The sequence below is a fragment of the Macrobrachium rosenbergii genome, chromosome 4 (genome assembly GCF_040412425.1).
Source record: "Macrobrachium rosenbergii isolate ZJJX-2024 chromosome 4, ASM4041242v1, whole genome shotgun sequence".
Classification (NCBI taxonomy): Eukaryota; Metazoa; Arthropoda; class Malacostraca; order Decapoda; family Palaemonidae; genus Macrobrachium; species Macrobrachium rosenbergii.
In genome coordinates, this window is record NC_089744.1 from 56,118,461 (window position 1) to 56,143,533 (window position 25,073).

Below are 25,073 nucleotides of genomic sequence, written 5' to 3' on the forward strand. Positions count from 1 at the left end.
GCCAGACGGAAGAGCATATAATTTTCTTTTATGATCTTAAATGTGTCAAACTATACACTAACATAGTATGGTTCGATTAAAACAAATACGCTTATGTCCTAAATTGCATGTTACATACATCCCAGTCTGGAGGAACTAACCAAAATTTCTTAAATAATCGATACTGAATACATGAGGCAAAGCAGATGACGGACGCGATATTTAAGTGATGTTTGCAATTGGTTGCTACATGCATTTATGTAATGCCAAAAAACCAAATTTTCCAATTTTAACATAATGCAGTGACAATGATTAAACTATCCATTTTCATGGCAATTCTAGATTTTATGAAGGATGATAGCAACTGTTGGCTTTTACTGCAAGGATGCCAGATCGTGACCGTGATCATTCTATTCACTAAAGAGGGTAGAAGTGGTGTTGGTATAGATCAACCAGTCGGTGGTTGCTCGTACTTTGGCACGGTGATCCAGTGACAACTTCTTTCATTTGTACAACTGCACTGCGGCTAGGTCGTGCTTAACGTTCGGAGACATGTTGGCTCGAAGTATTCTCATTACCGGCTGTAACCGGGGTATTGGACTGGAGATGGTTCGGCAGCTTGTTAATTCCACCAATCCACCAAACATTTTGATCGCTACATGTAGAAACCCAGCTAAGGCGACCGTAAGTTCAGTTTATTTGAAACGATTTAATTTCCATATGACGACCTGTGCAAGAATGCCAGTGTTCTTGTTTCAATAGTTCCAAAGCTTTGTGTGTGTTTGTGTAAAAGCCACAACAGTACAAGTCAGCACAGTGCAGATATATTTTCACATCACCACTACAACTTTCTTTAAGCCTTTGCGGCTTTTTTACTCTTGTGTGAGAGTAGTTAATATATGTTCCTCTGTGCGTCTAAGGCAATGAGAACCGTGCAAAATACCTGTTATCATACATAGTACAGAAACAAAGTCTCAAGAAATAACCTTTAGTAAATTTAATTTCAGCAATAATATATCTTGCGCCATCGTTTTTGAGCAAGTCGTAGGACCACTCGGTAGACACTTAGTAGAAACTCTAAGTATAGGGGTGTGTGACGGATTTCATGTGATGCGAGCTTTGTAATTGTACAGGAGAGTTTGACCAAAGTGTGGAAAAGATCTTTGGGTAAAGGATTATGATTAGGCGAGGTGCGCACTTTCCCAAGGTTCAGCATACTTAAATTTAACAGACAATACCAGAAATTTACAAAGAACGAGGAACAAGGATAAATTTTATAATTGATTCAGGTGCAGTATCTACTGCCTTTTTAACCATCAAACTGTGGTAACAAAACCACTTAAATAGAACAGGTGTCTTATTATCTGACCGGTACATTGATGCTGAGACAACACGCCATACTCACAGAGGAATATAGCTCCTGCCTCTTTTGAAAAAACGCTCTTAAGGGCCCTCCAACCGTGAAAATGGCTGTGAAAAGAGTGAAGCCTTCATTTTTAAATTCTAAAAAAAAAAAATTAAAAGACGATTTTATTAAAATGCACTAAAAAGTTAAAATATATCTTTTGAGACACCAGGATTTTCTTACAATTAATCATGTCTACAAAAATAAAAGCGTGGGCCCCAGACATGGGAAGAAGCGCTACATGAAGAGGAATATAATTTTTTATTTTTTGTAGCATTTCCTTCCATGTTTGGCACCCAAGCTTTTATTTTTGTAGACATTTTTGTAGACACGATTAATTGGTGAAAGCCAAAAAAATGCAGAAAAGATCCGGGAAAAGTGTGGACAGCAAGAGGACAAGGAGAGGTACCAAAGACATAAAAAACAAGTAAAGAAGGCAGTTGCACAAGAAAATGCACGCGCATTAGATAACATGTACAAATAGCTGCAAACACCTGAAGGGGAGGGAAATATTCACAGAATTGCAAAGTCGAGGGACAAGAACACCGAAGACTACTCCAATATTAAACAGGTTAAGGATGGGAATGGAGTGGTTTTATGCAACGACGGCAAGATAAAGAAGAGGTGGAAGGAATATTATGAACAGCTGTTAAATGAAGAAAATCCTAGAAATTTCTTTGAAGATGGATTCTAGAACCTTGATATGGCACATACTATTAGCAGGAAGGGAGTAAAGAAGGCACCAAAGAAGATGAAAAATGGTAAAGCAATAGGACCAGATGGAATTCCTGCAGAGGTGTGGAAGAGCCTGGGAGAAGAAGGAATAGGCATGCTGTGGGACCTAGCAAAGAAAATATACAGTCAGGAAAAAGTACCAAAAGAATGGAGAGGAAGCTTTATTGCTCCTATCTATAAAGAGAAGGGTGACATCCAAGATTGTGCAAACTACAGAGGAATAAAGTTAGTCTCACCCCATGAAAATCTGTGAAAGAATAATGGATCAATGAATTAGAGACGAGACATCTCTAGGTCAAGAACAGCTTGGTTTCATGCCAGGAAGAGGAACGACAGATGCAGTGTTTGCCCTCCGACAGATGATGGAAAAACACCGGGAAAAGCAGAAAGGGCTGCACATAGTATTAATAGATCTGGAAAAGGCATACGATAGAGTACCACGCCAAGAGGTTTGGAGGTACATGCGAGTAAAGGGAACACCGGGGAAGTATGTGAGGTTGGTCCAAGATATGTATGAAGGAGCAAAAACGCAGGTTAGAATCAGTGTTGGGTTAACTGAATGGATACCAGTACGACTTGGTTTACATCAGGGATCTGCTTTAAGTCCATATCTTTTTGGCCTGATAATGGGTGTGCTATCTCAAGGAATAAGAGGTCAATCCCCCTGGTGCATGTTGTTTGCTGATGAAATCGTGTTATGCAGCACCAACAGAGGGGTAATGGAGTCAAAACTAGAGCAATGGAAGAAGGTACTGGAAGACAGAGGTTTAAAGATCAGTAGGAAGGAGACTGAATACCTAAGTTTTAATGAAGATCAAGACTCCGAGATTAGTATGGAAGGCATAAGGTTGAACCGAGTAGAAAAATTTAAGTGTCTAGGTTCAACAATGGCTGATGATGGAAATTTGGGTGTAGAAATAACGCACAGAGTGCAGGCTGGATGGAAAAACTGGAGAAAGATGTCAGGTGTCTTGTGCGACCGCAGAATCAATATAAAGGTTAAAGGAGGAGTGTACAAGACAGTAGTGAGACCAGCTTTGATGTATGGAGCAGAAACATGGCCGGTAAAAAGAGTGCAAGATAAGAAACTGGATGCGGCAGAGATGGAAATGCTCGGGTGGATGTGTGGAGTAACAAAAATGGACAGGATCAAAAATGAAAGAATAAGAGGAACTACTAAAGTCGCAGAACTATCAAAGAAGGCCCAAGAAAGAAGACTGCAGTGGTATGGCCATGTGATGAGAAGGGATGAGACATATGTAGGAAGGAGAGTGATGCAGATGGATGTGGCTATTGCGAGAGCAAGAGAATGACCAAAGCGAAGGTGGATGGATGTAGTTAGAGAAGATCTGAGAGACAAACAATTGTCAGAGGACGGAGCCAGGTGGAGGAAAGGTGTTAGAAACATCGAACCCACATAGAAGTTGGAAAAGATGCAGAGAAAGACGAAGATTAATTGTAAGAAAATCCTGGTGACTCAAAAGATTAATTTTTCACTTTTTAGTGCATTTTAATAAAAATGTTTTCAAAATTTTTTTTTTATATTTTTTAAATTTTATACTTTTTAGTTTTGACAGAAACTAACTGATTTATGTTTGTGGCCAAGGAAATTGATATCCTGTCGAGCCAAGGAAGGTTTGAAAAATCCGAAAATTTATTTACCGAGTCAAAGTGAAAAATCCGAAGTTTCATACAAATCCTGATAGATACTAGGAGAGGTCACTCTAGGGTCACTAGAGGTCACTGCTGATCTACTGATCATGAAAGGTTGTACTGTTACCGGGATTGACTAACCACGCAAAATTTCAAGCCCATCGGACGAAGTGAGCAGATCGAAAATTGAGCCACAAGATTTGTCGACGAACAGACCTACGCAGAAATCAAGTTAAATAAAAGCATGTAATAAAATGACACCAAGATGGAAAAGTTAAGCAACAAGAAGTTGCTCAATTAGAGAGTTTTAGGCCAGAGTTTAATGTTAAATTCGAAAATTCAGTGAGGTAATACAAGAGATGGAAAAAATCCTGTATTGCCTGATAGTAGCACGTGTGAAACCACTTGTTTGCAACTTTGCAGAGCAAATTGAAGCAGTTGAAGTTCCTCGTCATTTCTGTGAAGCTAAAATGGCTGGGAAAGACTGGCTAAAATCTTGTGTAAAGAACCTCACAATTAAGAGAATATAGCTTTAATCGACCCTTTTTTAAGGCATATTGTCAGGTTTTTGTGGCAAATGTTCCAGTTAATCTTTGGAATATGGATAAAAAAAACTGCCCTCGTGCATGGCCCAGGTGGTTAGTGGTGAACAAGGTCAGTCAGCATCAGTTTTATGAGCAATAGCGGCAGGTGGGACATTCATTCCTCCAACGTCTATATATTTACTATAAAAAGGATTTCACAGGTGTTAAAGAATGGCGGCTAAGCCCTGTGCACAGCTAATGGATATATGGTTGTTGACTATCTTAGAATGGCTTCAGCACTTTGTGTCACAAGCTTTCATAACAAGACAAAACAGTTTGCAATCTCAGATGGACATCATAATCACACAACATAAGCAACTAATCATTGTCATAACTTTACCATCTCACTGTATGTGTAAAGTATTTTTTTTATTTCAAATCATTGAAAGATGGCTACAGTGAAGCAGCAGATGCTCGGATTCTTACAAAAACATATCGATGAATCAGCCAATATGAAGCTATATGGACATTTGCAAGTACATTCAGGAAAGCAACAGCTCCGTTGAAAACTGTCAATGACATTATAGCCACAGGTTGTAGCGATTTAATCATGATATTTTTCTGACGAAGATTTATCAACAGCAGTATCAGCAGAATTGCCCGAGACCAAGGGAGGATTATTATATTATCTAATGATATTTTAAAGCATATTTTGGCCGGTAAAAGCCGCTCTCTGGGCTCTTTGCTTTACTGTGGGATAAAACGGTCCATATAACATTTTTCTTTATTCAGTATTACACCAAAATAAAAGTATGATACGCAAAAGCAAAATATAACACAAATAGCCTCCCATCAGAGTTCAAGACCACACATTTTTTCCTCTAACATGATCACTTTAGAAGTAAGTTCTTAAGTACACATTGTAAACTTTTGTATCTTTCTTTGCAGGAACTCTTGGAACTAGCGAAAAAATTTCCGATGCTGAAAGTAATCCAGTTTGGTGAGTTATTATACGTATTTTTCCTTGTCGACTTTCTTAGATTACACATACGTCACCACCACCACCACCAATAAACTTTGCATAATCGTACGTGATTAATTCCAGTAGCAATTTAAGCTCTTTTTAGTCTTTTTCTTATAGTGTTTTTATTGTTTGTTTTTACTGATACTCCTTATTGCGGCCATGACACAGCCACTAGTTTCCATTGACTTGTGAGTTGTTGTATAACGATTATTAGATTTGAATAAAAGATATCACTCAAAACCACTCAACATTCAGTCGGCTATAATTATGAAAGAAACATTCACGAACCGTGCCTTTTGTCTTAAAAAGTGTTTTACGATACCTTTTCTTTGTTGCAGCTGCTTTTGACCAGTCAGATTTTTATGGGTTAGAAAAATCGTAGTACCCAATGATCTATACGATTGTATCATGGCTATTGTCAAATTAGTGCCTCTTTGACCCCCTCCCCCTAGCACAATCGAGTGCGCGCATACACACACGTAGGCCAAGGAGTTAATGTTGTTTTCGTTTTGGCTTCATTGACTGATAAGGGAAAGTTTATTAATGTTCACAAGTTTTTAATGTATTCCTTTGTTTTATAAAGTTTTCTTAAATTTTGCCCTCTGTCTAATTTTTACTGTTTTCCCTCTCTTTCTCTCCTTTGTATTAGCCATAATGCTGCAAATTCTTTTTTGACGGACGAACGCGCAAAATATTTGTGTAATCTTACAGTCAGTAGTCTGATCACGAATTACTGTATTCTTATTATTATTTTTGGAGTAAGGTTTTTGCGGCGCACGACTTGCTTAAGACCTGATGTTGAAGAGACGGAGAAGCAAAGTTATTTATGGCTATGAACAAATCGTAGGTTAGGTAGAACCTGTGGCCTTGGTAGAATTTAATTAGTTGGCAAGGTACAGGGGAGTCTGTTGGAGTGTTAATGAATAAAAGTTTTCCATTAGTGAACAGAGAGGAAAAAAAATTACGACGTAGCATCCAAAGGAAAATGATGCAGGGTGAGACTACACAGTGCCAAGATTGATGAGGATGGGAGGGGTCGAGAATGTCCTTTATTGATGAGGTAGATATCATGGAAGTGCCTGGATGCTGAAGGGAATAGTTGAGGTCTTGGAGTGCATAAGAATTCGGAGAGTCGACGTCAAAGCCGTTCTGAAACGTTAATGATGAGATAGTAATAAATGATGATGATGGCATAGACCTAGTTTTTATTGTGCTGCTTTTGTCAGTTCTTGGTAGATACATCCATGGATAGGCCTATAAGGTTTATTGCATGCATGCATCCACAGTTTCTCGTACAAACGTCCGTGTTTCAAAGACTGAAACTGTTTGACAGTTCTGGTTCCGTGACAGACTGAATAAAACGAGGAATAAAGTTGCTATTTCCCAACGGATATTTTAAGATCGTAGCAAATGAGAAATGCTGTGTCATTATTAGCCATTGTCAGATTTTTTATCTTGCCTCTTCCCCTTACCTTTTCACATTAGTGGTCATGACGTGGATTATTCCTTGCGCGTGACTCGAATATTATTAAGAAATAGTGATGTCATTCCATGTTTTTTCTGGTTTCGTTATATGATTTGGTTTATTGCAAATATCTTTTGAATACAGATATTACTAATTTCACTTCCGGATTGTATTTATTCAGCCCTTAAATATAATGACGTTTATAACAAAATATTGATAATCTGTTTTAAGGGCATGTGTGTATTATGGTTATCTGTTTAAGCAATGACTTGATAATCATCAAAATCGTTGCATTGATTGTTTTACTATTGCATATAGATGGGTTATCACTTGTTTAGCAGTGACGGAGTAGATGCAGCTCCATGAATAAATGGTAGGCCTACTAATTATAGCCCCAGAAACGGCTGTGTTGTTGCAGCCCTGGAAATGGTTGTGGTTGGCGTTGCACCATGATAATATACTTACCGTTATGACTTGTGAATGTTGTGAGTTGACATGACTTCTTGCTGTTAAATGTTCAGATATTTTTGGATTGAGGATTTTAAAATTTGACTCATACCTAACATATTGGCACTACTTTCAGCCAATATGATTTCTTCTTTTAAATAAGCTGTTTTAGCTGAGTATAGGCAACCAGAGATATACATATGAAAACACGCAGTCAGGCAAGATGATATGACAGTCGTTAATTTGATAGACAGGATAATTTTTTTTTTTTTATGAATACCAGCTCTTTACGAGTTACATAATAATTCATGTATTTTTGCTTGCTTCATACAAATGAAATCTTGAATTTTGTGACTTTTATTATCTGGTGAGCCCTACTTTTTACAGTAATTCTTAAGTGAATTATAGTCACGTTTTATTTTCTCTAGCATACATAAATAAGAGCCTCTTGTTCAGCACTGGAATTTGTGAATGTTACTTTTAGCTTGTATTTACCTGCGTTTCACATTTCTGGAATGCTAATCCTTCCTTGCCTTGATTTCCCCATGAACTTTTCATTAAAGTAAGACGTCTTTTACTTCAGCAGTTTCCCTAATGCCAATCTCACATCATATTAACTTACGCTCGTGTAAATCGACTTGTAATCTGTTGCTTTAGGTTCCAATGAGGACACCTTCAATTTATTAGTAGACATATTTCGTGTTTTGATGCGGGAATTCCTCTCATAAGAACTTCATCTTATGATGTGAAGCGTAGCTGAGGCTGGGGATGTTCTGTTACTTGGTAGGCTTGGAATGAAAGTTCATGACAAACTGCTTTATAATCTTGACGAATTAATTTTTTCAAACGTAAATTCGAACACCATATTGAAATTGATCCGATTATCCGATGACCGTTATCTTTGAAATCATTGTTAGCTGACAAGCATGGTCGCAGAAGTGTGTGATGCCCATAATGGCCTTTTTTTTTTATATACAAATATTCATTGTATTCCTTCTTCTCTTTTCGCAGATGTTACGGATTACAGTTCCTTGCCGCGCATCGTAGACGAGGTGAAGGCGGCCGTGGGTGACAAGGGATTGAATCTCCTAATCAATAACGCTGGAGTTTTAGAGAAATGTCCGTCTCAGATATTCGGTATTCCTTTGCAGAATTTAGAGGTCAAGGTCTTCCAAGATGTCCTTGAGGCTAACACTACTGCTCCTTTGTTTTTAATTAAGGTGAACACTCGAAGGATACGATTTTGTTGCATACTGTGCCGAGAAGTGTGGTGAGTTGATGGGCAAAATGAGAGCCTCAGTCGTAATAAAATCTTCCTATGATAGAGGCAAAGACGCTTCTTGCATCTTGGCAACTTGACAGAATGAAAAGCAAGGCACTTTATACTTACTGTTAATTAGTAGTGTATTATTATTATTATTATTATTTGTCTAACACAGTCATCCTGTTCAACTGGGTGGTTTTTTTTTATAGTGTGGGGTTCCGGGATGCATCCTGACTCCTTAGGAATCCATCACTTTTCTCACTATGTACGCTGTTTCTAGTAGCACACTTTTCTGCATGAGTCCTGGAACTACTTCAGCATCAACTTTTTCCAGATTCCTTTTCAGGGATCCTGGGATCGTGCCTAGTGTTCCTATGATTATGGGGACAATTTCCACTGGCATGTTCCGTATCCTTATTTCGATTTTCAGGTCTTGACACTTATCAGTTTTTTCTCTTTCTTTCTCATCAATGAGTGATACTTTCTTCTTGATTTTGTCAATCAATGTCACGTCTGGTCTATTGGCACGTACCGCCCTACCTGTTTTGATACCATAGTTCCAGAGGATCTTTGCCTGATTGTTTTCTATCACTCTCTCAGGTTGGCGTTCATATCACTTATTACTGCAAGCTAGCTGGTGTTTCTTGCACAGGCTCCAGTGGAGGGCTTGTAAAGTCCCCGCTCAATGGGTTTTCTTTAGTGAACCTCCCGTTTTCTACGGTGCCTTTTTCTCCTGACCTTAGGTCGGGGTACCTAGCCATGTTTATTTTTGTAAATGTGCATTTATTGCTTACTCATTTGTGCCCTTTTGTATTGTACATGTGTCAGAACACTGTTGTGTCTAATCTGTTAATTTTATTTGTCACATTATCTGTATTTACCTGTCCTGTTTCACACTGAGAGCAATTGACCTCGGGTCACCTGTATGTCCTTGAATGTCTTTGTACTGACGTCCGCACGTCGCTTTATAAGCGACCTGCTCCCTTAATAAACTATCAGTCAATGTCTACCTGCTCTCTCTTTTGCACCCTCTCACAGTGGTGACCCCGGAGTGGTTCCTGGAGCCATTAACGGACCCAAACGGCAACTTAGTCTTGGCCCGATGAACTACCTCACACCCTAACAGACTAACTATGGTGCTTTAACAAAGCGTTCGGGTGTACCGACCCTCGTCGGCAGATCACCGGCGTCATTAGCGGACCCACACGGCAAGCCCCCAAGTGTGTATTGACGCGAGTGTAACCCACACTCCGAGTGAGAGTGCAGAAGCGAGCATGGATGCGGAGATTCCCTCCCACATACAAATAAAAGCGAACTACTTGGAGTCTGATATCTCCCTCACGCAAAACCCGCTCGTGCCCTCCCCCACGCCAAGGCTCGCGCACTCCTCCACTGTAGTACCCGCTCCTCGCATGCTGCCCTTCCTGACGGACCAACTGAGGCCCGCCCTGGCCATAAAGCTGCCGCCGTTCACACACCACAACCCGTCATCATGGCTCTACAGGGTCGAGGGGCAGTTCAGGTTGGCAGGCCTGACCGATGAAGTGCTGCAGGCAGACATTGTAATTAACGCCTTCCCGGCGGAGGTTTACAGGAAGATCGCCCTGTGGGTGTCTGCCGCAAGTCCTGCCACCTACCAGAAGCTGAAGGCCTCTCTCGTCGAGACCTGTTCCCTGCCGATCTCCGAGAGAGCTGCCTGCGCCCTCGCTAACAACCCCCGGCACAACCAGAACCTCCTGGAGATGTGGAATGTCACCCAGGACCTTCTCATCCTACCCGGGATGGAGTGGCAGGCACATAGAGATAAGCCTGTCGAGGGAGATCTTCCTCCGTCAGCTCCTCCCGGAGGTTCAGACCCAAATCTTGGAGCCTTACACCCTGCCCCTCGAGGACCTGATTAAAACGGCACAGCAGCTGACTGACTTCACGATGGCAGCGAAGCGGACATCCACGCCCGCACACCACATCAACTCCCTCCAGCCAGAGGAAACTGCAGAAGAGGAGATAAACGCCGTCGTCAGGAGGCGGCCAACCCATCACCAGAAGAGGCAATTGCCAGGGCCTTGCTACTACCACCGGCGGTACAGCAAGGACACTCGGAACTGTGAGCCCCCCTGCCCTTTCGCCCATCCAAAAAACGGGGGCGGCGGCCGCCAACAGCACAGGCCGCCATGGCAGCAGAAGCACCCAGGAGCCCTGCACCAGTAGGTTTCTACGTCCACGACACCATCTCTGGCAGGATGATGCTGATCGACACTGGAACCATGCGCTCAGTGTTCCCGCCGTCCAGAGAGGACCACAAACGCCCGTCGGACCCAGCTGCCTCCCTGACGGCCGCCAACGGGTCCCCAATCCTCTCCTATGGCACCAAGCTCCTGTCGGTCTCCATCCTAGGCCGGAGGTACAAGTGGAGCTTCATCATCACGGACGTGAGGACCCCCACTCCTGGGTGCGGACTTTGTGGCCAACTTTGGACTGGCTGTCGACATCGGTCGCAAACGCCTGCTGGACACAGAGTCCTTCCTGTCCCTTCCCCTGGCGACGGGCCCCAGCACGCCCACAGTCTGTTCCGTCGCTCCACACCGGTACGCCTCACTTCTGAAGGAATTCCCCAAGTATTCAAGCCCGAACTGTGTCAGGTGCCCGTGGCCCCTGCCAAACATGGAGTTTACCACCACATCAAAACAAAGGGCCCCCAACGCATGCAAAGTTCTGGAGGCTTCCCCCTCGGCATCTTCAGGAGGTCAAGGACACTTTCGCCGAGATGGAGCATATGGGCATATGTAGAAAGGCCTCCAGCCAATGGGCCTCCCCCCTCCACATGGTGCAGAAACCATGGAAGAAGCCACCGCCAGTGTGTGCGCCGAGGCCCTCCTCTCCAGCTGGATCAGCTGGTTCGGTGTCCCGGGCCGTATAACAATGGACAGGGGCCCAGCCTTCCTGCCCGAGCTGTGGACCGCCCTGGCATGCCTGCTGGGGACCACTCACCACAGCACCACCGCCTACAACCCTGCGGCCAACAGATTGGTGGAAAGGTTCCACAGGTCCCGGAAGGCGTCCCTCATGGCCCGCTGCACTGCTGAGAATTGGAAGTACCAGCTGCCCTGGGTCCTCCTCGGGCTGAGGACCGCCCCCAGAACCAACGGCAACCCGTCCGCATTAGAAAAAGTCTACGGGGAGTCTCTCATAGTCCTGGGCGAACTCATCACGGGGGATGGCCACAACCTGACGGTCCAGAGGCTCCATGACACAGTCGGAAAGTTCGCCCCCCGCCAGCGGACGTATACCGACAGGACTACCCCCTTCATGCCTCCCGGTCTGTCCTCCACCACCCACATCTTTGTCAGGAACGATGCTGTCCGCCCGCCCTTAACCAGGCCCTACAGGGGGCCCTTCATCGTGCTGGAGAGAAACGAAAAAGCATTCCGGCTGGCCATCCACGGGAAGAACGACTGGGTGTCGATAGACTGCCTCAAGCCCGCACTGTTGGAGGAGGACATCAGCGACATGCCTCAACGCCCTCCGCAGGAGACGCCACCCCGCAGCCCACCCCGCCCACAAGAAAGTCGCATGGCTGCCCCTGTAAGGCCCCAGACCCAGGCAGCGCTGCAGCCAACCACCCCTGCACGCAATGCACCCCGCAGCTGACATCTCGGAGCCGCAGCCCTCTCCAGCGCCCCAGCAGATACTTGCTTTAATCAGAAGTTACCTACGTCTTGGGGGAGGGGGGTATTGTAAAGTCCCCGCTCAACGGGTTTTCTTTAGTGAACCTCCTGTTTTCTACGGTGCCTTTTTCTCCTGACCTTAGGTCGGGGTACCTAGCCATGTTTATTTATGTAAATGTGCATTTATTACTTACTCATTTGTGCCCTTTTATATTGTACATGTGTCAGAGCATTGTTGTCTAATCTGTTAATTTTACTTGTCACGTTATCTTTATTTACCTGTCCTGTTTCACATTGAGAACAATTGACCTTGGGTCACCTGTATGTCTTTGTACTGACGTCCACATGCCACTTTATAAGCGACCTGCTCCCTTAATAAATTAGCAGTCAATGTCTACCTGCTCTCTCTTTTGCACCCTCTCACAGGCTTTTGCTACTGAATCATGCCTCTTTTTGTACTGGTTCCGTGCAAGCGCCGGACATTCGCTTGCTATGTTGTTTATGGTCTTGTCTTTCATATTGCACTTTCTGCATATGGGTGAGATGTTATTTCCATCTATTGTTCTTTGGACATATCCGGTCATTAGGGCCTGATCTTGTGCCGCTGTTAGCATTCCTTCAGTTTCCTTCTTGAATTCTCCCCCTCTGTAGCCACTGCCATGTTTCATCGCTGGCCAGTTCTTTTGTCTGTCTCATATACTGTCTTGTGTATTGGTTTGTTGTGCCATTCCTCTGTTCTGTTTTTCATTCTCCTGTCTCTGTATATTTCTGGGTCTTCGTCTACTTTTATCAGTCCTTCCCATGCACTCCTTAGCCACTCGTCTTCATTGTTTTTCAGATATTGCCCCAGTGCTCTGCTCTCGATGTTGACACTGTCCTCTATGCTTAGTAGCCCCCTCCCACCTTCCTTTCGTGTTATGTATAGTCTGTCTGCAATTGCTCTTGGGTGTAGTGCTTTGTGTATTGTCATGTGTTTTCTAGCCTTCTGAACTGTGCTGTGGAGAACAGCCTTCGTCCACTCCACTACTCATGCGCTGTATCTGATTACTGGTACTGCCCACGTGTTTATGGCTTTCGTCATGTTTCCGGCATTGAGTTTTTACTTGAGTATTGCCGTAAGTCTCTGCATATATTCCTTCCTGATCGTGTCCTTCATCTCTTGGTGTTTTATATCCTCTCCTTCTATTATTCCCAGGTATTTGTATCCTGTCCCATCTATGTGTCTGATGCTATTCCCATCTGGTAGCTTTATCCCTTCAGTCCTTGTTACTTTGCCTTTTTGTATGTTGATCAAGACACATTTTTCTATTCCAAACTCCATCCTGATGTCCCCAGATACAATACTTACAGTCGGGATTAGGGTATCACTTCCTTGGTGCTCTTACCAGACAGCTTGATGTCATCCATGAACATCAGATGGTTAGTTGCCTCCTTTCTTGAGTTGGTACCCAGCATCCATCTTCTGCGGTACTTTTGTCATGGGAATCATGGCTACTACGAAGAGTAGTGGGGACAGCGAGTCCCCTTGAAAGATCCCTCTCCTGATGTTAACCTCTGCCAGTCTTATCCCAGAGCTTGTAAGTACTGTATTCCAGGTGCACATTGTATTTTTAAGGAAGCTGATGGTGTTTTCCTCTGCCCCATATATTTTCAGGCATTCTATTAGCCATGTGTGCAGTATGATGTTGAAGGCTTTCTTGTAGTCAATCCATGCCATGCTTAGGTTGGTTCTCCTTCTCTTACTATTGCCTTTCTGTTGGTGGGGGATGGTGATTGTATCCTCTAGGTACTTGTATAGCCTTTCATTGATGATACCTGTTAGTAACTTCCACATTATTGGTAGGCAGGTGATAGGCCTGTAGTTACTTGCTACATTTCTCCTGTTCTTGTCTTTCTGTTCTAAGGATGTTCTCCCCGTGGTCATCCATTTGGGAGCATGGTGGTTTGTGATACAATGCTGGAGTTGTTCATCTACTCGTGGGTGTAGGGCCTTGAAGTTTTTGAGCTAGTATCCATGGACTTCATCGGGACCTGGGGCTTTCCAGTTGGGCATTTTCTTTAGTTGATGCCTGACTGTGTCTGTTGTGATCTCAGTGAATCTTTGTTTTATTCTCCCCATTTCTTCTGCCTTGATTTCCTGGAGCCATGTTGCATGTTTGTTGTGTGATACCAGATTGCTCCATATGTTTTCCCAGAGTCTCTTACTTGGTTCAGCTTCAGGAATTTCCTGGTGGTTGTCTTCCCCTCTTAATTGGCTGTATAGTCTTTTCTGGTTGGTTCCGAAGAGTTTGTTCTGTTGGTATCCTTTATTCCTGTTCATGTACCATTGGATCTTATGTGCTTTGGCTTTAAGCCTCTGTTTTATATCTTCTATTGTGTTGTATAGTCCCTTCTCCTGTACTTTGTTATTATTATTATTATTATTATTATTATTATTATTATTAGGGAGGAGACCTTTTCTAAGGCAGTTGCATTAAAAATTATAGCTGTTTCCACGGCATTTAATTTATACAGTCTTCTCTATTCTTTGTATTATCCTTTTTTCATCAGCCTGCAGCTGGTAAATCAGGTTTCCCAAGGAAGAGCAACAGTGCTTTCAACGTGGTATGGCCATTGGTAGGTTTCCCAAGGACATACAAAGATTTATGTTTTCTTAGGTTTATTTCCTCTGATGTTTCAAATGCGCTCTGGCGTTTATTTTCAGAGAATGATTGAAATGGCATGCAGGTTACAAGGGTATACATAGCAAGCGGGGGTGGGGTGGTGGATGTGCAGTTGCCAGATCAGTTATCCAGCTGTGTTTTGGTTGGTCACAGGTTGGTGATGAAGTCAGTCCCGGAGGCGTTGAGACCTTCTGGGCCTAATCGCTATTGGAATTTGTGAATGGCTGTTATCCGGGATTATAAGTCTTTCAGGTGATCTGCCTTCTGTGTCCGGTGCTGGCTCTCTTTCTCTTTCCATCACACCTCCTCTCTCTCTCTCTCTCTCTCTCTCTCTCTCTCCCTCTCTCGTCGATGTCCGGCGTCGGCTGGTTTCTTAAATTTCTCCATATGATGGTAGGCCAGGCAATGGACCGCCGACGCCTACGGCTTCTCGAAGCACTACATATTTTAGAGAGAAAAGCCGAACATCAAGACAGTGAAGGAAACCGAATTTCTCCCTACCATCATACAGAGAAATTTAAGAAACCAGCCGACGCCGGACACCGACGAGAGAGAGAGAGAGAGAGAGAGAGAGAGAGAGAGAGAGAGAGAGAGAGAGAGAGAGAGAGAGAGAGAGAGAAGGTTTGATAGAAAGAGAAGAAGAAAGAGAAAGAGCCAGCACCGGACACAGAAGGCAGATTACCTGAAAGACTTATAATCCCGGATAACAGCCACTCCCAAATTCCAACAGTGATTAGGCCCAGAAGGTCTCAACGCCTCCGGGACTGACTTCGTCACCAACCCGTGACCAACCAAATCGCAGATGAATAACCGACCTGGCAACTGTACATCCACTGCCCCACCGCAGCTGACTATATATACCCTTGTAACCTGCATGCCATTTCATTCACTCTTCGAAAATAAACGCCAGAGCGCATTTTGAAATGTCAGAGGAAATAAACCTAAGAAAACAGAAATCTTTGTATGTCCTTGGAAAACCTGATTTACCAGCTACAGGCTGATGAAAAAAAGATAATACGAAAAATATAGAAGACTGTATAAATTAAACGCCGTGGAAACAGCTATTATTATTATTATTATTATTATTATTATTATTATTATTATTATTATTATTATTATTATTATTATTATTATACGTAGAATGCAGTACTTAGGAAATTAACACCAGAGGGTGTGTATCGAAACTATTGTGAATAAAATGATGGTCATCATAGCAAGACTATTTTATTGCTCAAAATGTTACAAATTTCTACCGTATAATTCCAAAGAATGTAAGAGATGTCGTTTCCATTCCTCCTCAGGCGCTTTTGCCTCTGCTGAAGGAGGCGGCGAATGTTGGAGGTCAGATGAGTGTTTCTAGGGCCGCCGTTGTTAACATGTCTTCCATACTCGCTTCCATGGGAGGTTTCACCGGTAACCCCGATATTTATGGCTATCGGGCTAGCAAGGTTAGTACCTGATCCATATTTAAAGATTACTGCTGTAATTTTCAAGCCTTTCGCTCGATGTTAGCTATGCACTACGCTTGATAAAGGAATCTTACATTAACTGTTATTGTTTTCAAGGAATCTAAGCAACTCTCTAGGGATGAAGTTGCTATCCTCATGCTGTATTCTTGACCTCAGCTAAGGCTGGTACCCTTTCACAGCTGGATCGACTAGCGGGAGGTGATGCTGGGATTGATCCACAGACCTTGCAAATGACAATTCAGTGCTCTACCACTGAGCTACAATTTCTATACTTCCACATATATAAATTATATATAATTTATACATATATATATATATATATATATATATATATATATATATATATATATATATATAAAAAAGCATATATATTATATATAGATATAATATATATAATGTATATATATATATATATATATATATATATATATATATATATATAATATATATATATATATATATATATATATATATATATATATATATATATATATATATATATATATATATATATATATATATATATATATATATATATATATATATATATATATATATATATATATATATATATATATATATATATATATATATATATATATATATATATATATATATATATATATATATATATATATATATATATATATATATATATAACAAGGAGACAGTCGGTCATCTGTAGGTGGTATTTATTTGCCGACGTGTTTTGTAACACATTGTTACATCATCAAGGCTAAAAAAAAGAACATTTACAAATTAAGATACATGGAATAAAACTAACAACTTCAAGAGTCTCAACATGCTGTATAAATATACATTAAAACAAGACAATTCATAAAAAGCACCTGCTAGACTAACAGGTTGAGGACTGAATGACTAAAAGGGAAAAGGAAAGCAGCAAAGAAAACTGGCTCAAGCCAGATACAACTGAACAGAGGTGGTGTGTGAGTTCAACTTAGGAACTAGCTGTTTTATGAATAACGATTCTAAAATTAGCAGTTCGTGTGGATGACTTGTAATATTTACTGAAAGATGTTTTACAGTGATTACTGAAAGATGTTTTACAGTGATTTTGTACACTATTCCAGTAGACTCTGTATGAAATTGACCATAATTATTGAATGTTTATGTAATTAGTACCGCAATACACCACCAGGGTGGCGCTGTGGTTTGTTTATATCTGCCACAAGCTGCCGAGTTCCAACGTAATTTAGGAAATTTGTCTTCATTTTATGATAACAGACATACAGTAATTCGGCTTATAAATACTGTATTATTAATTTAATGTGATAATCTGGCTTGTTTTTCAACAGCAGCAGCATGTGTGGGCTTTAAATGCTTTTAAATAAGCATGGGAAGAACGCCACCAACAACGCCAACTAGTGGCAGCTGCCCGAAACTCTTTTTTCTACAAACATCATATGATTCATCGGGTCGGATTCCGGTTTGTTGTTTGAGCTCCGACGCAAAATTTACTCAACATTTTGTGTTGAAATCCGATTATGTCGAGTTCTAGTACAGTTGAGGACCGGGGTTCTACTGTGTGTGTGTGTATATATATATAAAGATAAAATCCACGAAGGAAATGGAAACACTGGAGTGCTGTGAGGCCTTTCGACACTAGTCCTTTACTTAGCAGACTGAAGAAATATAAAAGTATGTTTACAAAGAAAGCTCATATAAATGACAGATGGGGATTATAAAGGAAACATATGTACCTGGAATCCAACACAGTTGAAGAATTAGTAGAACTGCCAAAACAGGATTAAATATTTAAGAGGTTTTTACAAAGGATTAGGATCAACCATTCAAGAGCAGGGACAGAACAATTAAAAGATTATACAGGTTCGTGACTGACCACCTAAAATTTTTTTAGTACAACACAATAATTCTTTTTTTTTTGTAAACAATAATAACTTTTTGCAAGATGAACATTTTAATCTTAGCCTGGTATGTATTATTTGGACCCCTGTATTAAAAAAATGTTCAAGAATGACCTAAAAGATAAAATCACTGACTTAATTACAAGGTAGCTACTTGATATATATTTTCTATATATCTGTATGTTTAATATAATTTTTTTTATTTGAAAAATGTTCATCTTGCAAAAAGTTATTATTGTTTACAAAAAAAAAAAAAGAATTATTGTGTTGTACTAAAAAAAAAATTTTTTTAGGTGGTCAGTCATGAACCTGTATAATCTTTTAATTGTTCTGTCCCTGCTCTTGAACAGTTGATCGTAATCCTTTGTAAAAACCTCTTAAATATTTAATCCTGTTTTGGCAGTTCTACTAATTCTTCAATTGTGTTGGATTCCAGGTACATATGTTTCCTTTATAATCCCCATCTGTCATTTATATGAGCTTTCTTTGTAAACATACTTTTATATTTCTTCAGTCTGCTAAGTAAAGAACTAGTGTCGAAAGGCCTCACAGCACTCCAGTGTTTCCGTTTCCTTCGTGGATTTTATCTTTATTTATATATTCATCACGTTCCATATTTTCGTGATTCAGTGTTACACACACACACACACACACACACACATATATATATATATATATATATATATATATGTATATATATGTGTGTACATACATACATACTGTGCATGGAGATAATAGAAGAGGTAGTATTTAGTAATTTTACACATCTTGGGCATTTGATGAGAATGTAGGACTAAAGGCTGGTGAAATGAGTGAGTAAATGAAGGGAGAGAGGAGGAGAGGAAGATGTAGCAAGCGTTGGATAGATGGAATGGAAGAGGTATTGAGAAAAAAGGGTCTTAATAACCAAGAAATGGGAGAGTGCAGTGAGATGTGTGTAAGAGGTTCGGCATGTTCCTGATGAGATTTCTGTGTAGTATGTGTACGAAGCTTTCTGTATAGAGTTCACCCTTGACTTGGCAGGTAAAGTATTGGTGTTGCTTTGGCTTATGTCATTTTTCTTTGAAGTCATTATATCAAGAAATGGACTTAATGTTGTAGAAATGGCATTATAGTCGGTACAGTTCAGGAAAGTTCCCTCATAAACTATTATTGTTGAAATCCTTGCAATTCTCATAGTATAATACATATTTATCTGAAATTCCCTCAGACATCAAATTTATCAAATCATAAATTAAGAAATGCCTAGAAACCCCAAGAAAAACCCAAGTTAGCTTTGAATTCAGTATCAATGGGAAAAAAGCAGTTTAAGTGGAGTTTTCAGACATTCATATTATTGCTGTAAGCTCTCATGATAGTGTGTTGTATGCAGAGATTAAGGTCTTACCATAATTATTTAATCTGCAAAATATGTGATTTGTCACAGCTTCAGTTTAATGACTTGAATGGGAGAGTTCTTCCTTCATGAACAACTGAACTCTGAATTTGCATTTCAAAATATTTTCATCTGTTGAGAGCAATAGAAAAATAAGCCATAAATGAATGGAGAGAGCAATAGAAGAATGTGCCATAACCGAATGGAGAGAGCAATAGAAGAATGTGCCATAAACGAATAGAGAGAGCAATAGAAGAATGTGCCATAACCAAGTGGGGAGAGTAGTAGAAGAATGTTCCGTAGCTGAATGGAGAGAGCAATAGAAGAATGTGCCATAGCCGAGTGGAGAGAGCAATAGAAGAATGTGCCATAGCCAAATGAAGAGAGCAATAGATGATTGTGCCATAACTGAATGGAGAGAGCAGTAGAAGAATGAGCCATAGCCAAATGGAGGAAGCAATAGAGGAATGTGCCATAGCTAAATGGAAAGAGCAATAGAGAAATGTGCCATAGCCAAAAGGAGAGAGAAACAGAAGAATGTGCCATAACCAAATGAAGAGAGCGCAATAGATGAATATGCATTAACTGAATGGAGAGAGCAGTAGAAGAATGTGCCATAACCAACTGAAGAGAGCAATAGGTGAATATGCCATAACCGAATGGAGAGCAATAGAAGAATGTGCAATAGCCAAGTGGAAAGAGCAATGGAAGAATGTGCCATAACCAAATGAAGAGAACAATAGAAAAATGAGAGGATGAACCTTAGCCGAATATGCCATAGCTGAATGGAAAGAGCAATAAAAGCAGTGGCATAGCAATAGAAGAATGAGTCATAGCCAAATGGAGAGAGCAATAGAAGAATATGCCATAGCTGAATGGAAAGAGCAATAGAAGAATGTGTCATGGCCAAATGGAGAGAGCAGTAGAAGAATGTGACATAGCCAAAAAGAAAGGGCAATAGAAGAATGTGCCATATCTGAATGGAAAAAACAATAGATGAATGTGCCATTACCAAATGGAAAGAGCAATAGAAGAATGTACCATTGCCTAAGAAGAGAGCAATAGATGAATGTGCCATAACCAACTAGAGAGCAATAGAAGAATGTGCCATAACCAAATGGAGAGAGCAGTAGAACATCCCATAACCGTATGGAGAGAGCAATAGATGAATTTGCCATAACCGAATGGAGAGAGCAATAGAAGAATATTCCTCAGGCGAATGGAGAGAGGAATAGAAGAATGTGCCATAGCCATGTGGAAAGAACAATAGAAGAATGTGCAATTGCCGAATGGAGAGGCCAACAGATAAATGTGCCATAGCCGAACAGAAAGAGCAATAGAAGAATGAGCCATTGCTGAATGGAGAGAGCAACAGATGAATACGCCATAAGTGAATGGAGAGAGCAATAGATGAATGTGCCATAACCAAATGGAGAGAGCAATAAAAGAATGTGCCATAACTGAATACAGAAAATAATAGCAGAATGTGCCATAGCCAAATGGAGAGAGCAATAAAAGAAGGACTCATAGCTGAATGGACAGATCAACAAATGAATGTGCCATAACCGAATGGAGAGAGCAATAAAAGAGTGTGCCATAACCTAATGCAGAAAACAATAAAAGAATGTGCCACTGCTGAATGGAGAGAGAAATACAAGGATTTCCCATAGCCAAAATGGAGAGGACAATAGATGAACATGCCATAACCAAATGGAGAGAGCAATAAATGAATGTGCCATAACCAAATGGAGAGAGCCATAAAAGAATGTGCCATAACTGAATGTAGAAAACAATATTAGAATGTGTCATAGCTTAATGCGGAAAGCAATACAAGAATATGCCATAACCAAAATTGAGAGGGCAATAGATGAATGTGCCATAACCGAATGGAGAGAGCAATAAATGTATGTGCCCTAACCGAATGGAAAGAGCAATAAAAGGATGTGCCATAACTGAATGTAGAAAACAATATTAGAATATGGCATAGCTAAATGGAGAGAGCAATAGAAGAATGAGCCATAGCCAAAGGGAGAGAGCAATAGAAACATGTGCCCTAGCCAAATGAAGAGTGCAATAGAATAATGTGCCATAGCCAAAAGGAGAGAGCAATAGAAGAATGTGCCATAACTGAATGGAGAGAGCAATAGATGAAGTACCATAACCGAATGGAGAGAGCAATAGAAGAATGTGCCATTGCCAAATGGAGAGAGTAATATATGATTGTGCCATAACCGAATGGAGAGAGCAATAAAAGAATGTGCCACAACTGAATGTAGAAAACAATATTAGAATGTGCCATAGCTAAATGGAGAAAGCAATACAAGAATATGCCATAGCCAAAATGGAGAGAACAACAGATGAATGTGCCATAACCGAATGGAGAGAGCAATAACAGGATGTGCCATAACTGAATGTAGAAAACAATATTAGAATGTGGCATAGCTAAATGGAGAGAGCAATAGAAGAATGAGCCATAGCCAAAGGGAGAGAGCAATAGAAGCATGTGCCCTAGCCAAATGAAGAGCGCAATAGAATAATGTGCCATAACCAAAAGGAGAGAGCAATAGAAGAATGTGCCATAACTGAATGGAGAGAGCAATAGATGAATGTACCATAACCGAATGTGCCATTGCCAAGTGGAGAGAGTAATAGATGATTGTTCCATAATCAAATGGAGAGCAATAGAATATGCCATAACCAAATGCAGAGCAATAGAAGAATGTTCCATAGCCAAATGGAGAGAGCAATAGAAGAATGTGCCATAGCTGAGTGTAAAGAGCAATGGAAGAATGTGCCATTGCCAAATGGAGAGAGCAACATATAAATGTGCCACTGCCGAATGGAGACAGCAATGGATGAATGTGCTATAAACGAATGGAGAAAGCAATAGATGAATGTGCCACAACTGAATGGAGAGAGCAGTAAAAGAATGTGCCATAACCAAATACCAGAAAACAGTAGAAGAATGTGCTATATCCAAATGGAGACAGCAATCGATGAATGTGCCATTATCGAATTGAGAGAGCAGCAGAAGAATGTGCCATTGCCTAATGAAGAGAGAGCAATAGATGAATGTGCTATAACTGAATGGAGAGCGATAGAAGAATGTGCCATAACCAAATAGAGAGAGCAATAGAATATGCCATAACTGAATGGAGAGAGCAATAGATGAATGTGCCATAGCCGAATGGAGAGAGCAATAGATGAATGTGCCAGAACCAAATGGAGAGAGCAACACAAGAATGTGCCATTGCTGAATGGAGAGAGCAATAGATGAATGTGCCATAATCGAATGGAGAGCAATAGAAGAATGTGACATAACCAAATGGAGAGAGCAGTAAAATATGCCGTAACCAAATGGAGAGACCAATAGAAGAATGTGACATAACTGAATGGAGAGAGCAATAGGTGAATGTGCCATAACTGAATAGAGAGAGCAATAGATGAATGTGCCATAAATGAATGGAGAGAGCAATAGATGAATGTGCCATAACTGAATGGAGAGAGCAGTAGATGAATGTGGCATTACTCTGAATGGAGAGAGCAATTGATGAATGTAACTTAGCCAAATGGAAAGAGCAATAGAAGACTGTGCCATAACCAAATGGAGACAACTTAGTTCAAAACTGAACTGTTTCTTTTCTTGTTAATTAAGCTATATGATATCCTACTGATAGTTGCTGAATGAGAAAGCATGTATTCCTAGAGCAGTCACTTTCATTACCACAAAATGTGATGGACATTTATAGAATTTTAGTTACCAGTTTTGTAATAATGACAGATATTCCCATTAAAAACTTTCTGAATCTTTGTTACTAGAGGACTTTGGTGTTTTCCATTTAGTCACATGTATAAAGAGGTCATATCTCAACATGACACCACTGTCAGGTGCAGTGGGATTTGAACTGGCCTGTTGAATTACTTTTGTTACTTGAATGGAATGGAACATAAAATTTAGACCAAAGGCCAAGCACTGTGACCTATGAGGTCATTCAGCACTGAAAGGGAAATTGAGAGGAAAAGGTTTTTAAAGGTGTAACAGGAGGAAAAGCTCACAGTTGCACTTTGAAACAATATTGTTAGAAGGAGGTGGAAAGTAAGATGGAAGAAAGAGAATATGAACAGAGGTATAGTACAAGAAATGACAGGTTGCAGCTAGGGTCCAAAGGGACACTATAAAGAACCTTAAGCAATGCCTACAGCGCATGGCATTAGGTGCACTGATTGCACTGCCCACTTCCGGGTACGTTTGTTATTAAATATGTTTCGTGAAATGTTATATGTTTGTACTAAATTGTACTGATTTCATTTCAGGCCGCACTCAACATGATTACTAAAGCCTTGGCTGAGGACTTTGGCAAAGAGGGGATATTTTTCGTTGCCTTGCATCCAGGTTGGGTTCAGACTGACATGGGGACATCAGCAGCTATGATTAGTGCGGAAGAAAGTGTGGTCTCAATGTTTCAAGTGCTACCAACTTTAACAGAAAGGCACAATGGTTTATTGGTTTCTTACACAGGAGATATTCTTCCTTGGTGATTTTCCAAGTACTGTACTGTATAATGTAATTTTCCAAGTACTGTATAATGTATGTTCAAAAAGAATTAAGAATCACATTAAGTTGCCGTAAGCATGGAATTTTTAAGAACCTTTTACTGCATCTGCACTACAGGTATGTGCAATTAAATATTGACTTTTTTTTATATTTTTATATTTTCTTATAACTGAAGAATGAATTAACAATTATAATTCATTTGATAAGAAAAATCACATATAAACGGTCTTTATATTTAACTTAATTATTTTCCATAAATATCCAGGGGATATGAATCTGTTGATTTATTGTACTAGAGGCAAGTTCATTATTATGAGACATTAATGAAATATAAATGCAATAGTGATTTTAAAAATTTGGCTATTTAGCTTATCCTTTTATATTTCAGTGAGCTTCCAAAATAAAACAGTTGGGTTGTCTAGTTTTGCATGTCGAGACTCAAAATTACTCATTATACAATACCCGTTGATTCAGCTACATTGGGCTAGTATGGTTGAAGTCAGTGGCTGTAAAGGAAAATTCAGCTTTTGATCTTACCTTGGCAAAACTAGTTAATGTTTGCATCGATTTTTGATGCTTCAGATACATACTAGTGGTAAAATCAGGTTTAGAATTTAAACTTCCAATGGCTAAGAAATAGGGCCTTACAGTCCTTAGAATGGCTGGAAGATAACCTGTGAAGTGCTGAAAAGTGGATTCATATCTTTGATACAGAAGACGGTTGACAAACTTTGTAAGAGAGTTGGGTTGGCAGCTGCATGTTGCAAAGTTTGAAGAAGTCTGACTTCCTGAGCTCTCTTAGAGGTAGGTCCGAAAGGAATCTTGTCATCTGAAGATGGTATCTTAAAGACAATGATAAGTCAGTGATAAAGAAAAATGATAAAATTCAGTCATACATCTTAGATATGGTAAAATGGTAAAAGCGGGTTATGATGAAGTGGTCTAGACAGAGGATGTTCCGTGG

At 40.4% G+C, this 25,073-nt stretch overlaps 1 protein-coding gene across 1 annotated transcript; it reads left to right on the top strand.

The window, feature by feature from the left end:
• Nucleotides 1-345: 345 nt before the first annotated feature.
• On the top strand, nucleotides 346-24,464 carry LOC136834846 (C-signal-like). Its single transcript, XM_067097631.1, has 5 exons — nucleotides 346-663; nucleotides 5,245-5,296; nucleotides 8,244-8,452; nucleotides 16,126-16,272; nucleotides 23,869-24,464. The coding sequence occupies exons 1-5, from the start codon at nucleotides 532-534 to the stop codon at nucleotides 24,091-24,093; spliced, it is 765 nt and encodes a 254-aa protein (XP_066953732.1). The 5' UTR covers nucleotides 346-531; the 3' UTR covers nucleotides 24,094-24,464.
• The last annotated feature ends 609 nt before the right edge of the window (nucleotides 24,465-25,073 follow it).

Bases quoted from the DNA above. Each gene is read 5' to 3' on its own strand.
- LOC136834846 (XM_067097631.1), top strand. From the start codon at position 532: ATGTTGGCTCGAAGTATTCTCATTACCGGCTGTAACCGGGGTATTGGA. The intron at 664-5,244 runs GTAAGTTCAGTT...CTTTCTTTGCAG, and splicing joins GAAACCCAGCTAAGGCGACC to GAACTCTTGGAACTAGCGAA. The intron at 5,297-8,243 runs GTGAGTTATTAT...CTCTTTTCGCAG, and splicing joins GCTGAAAGTAATCCAGTTTG to ATGTTACGGATTACAGTTCC.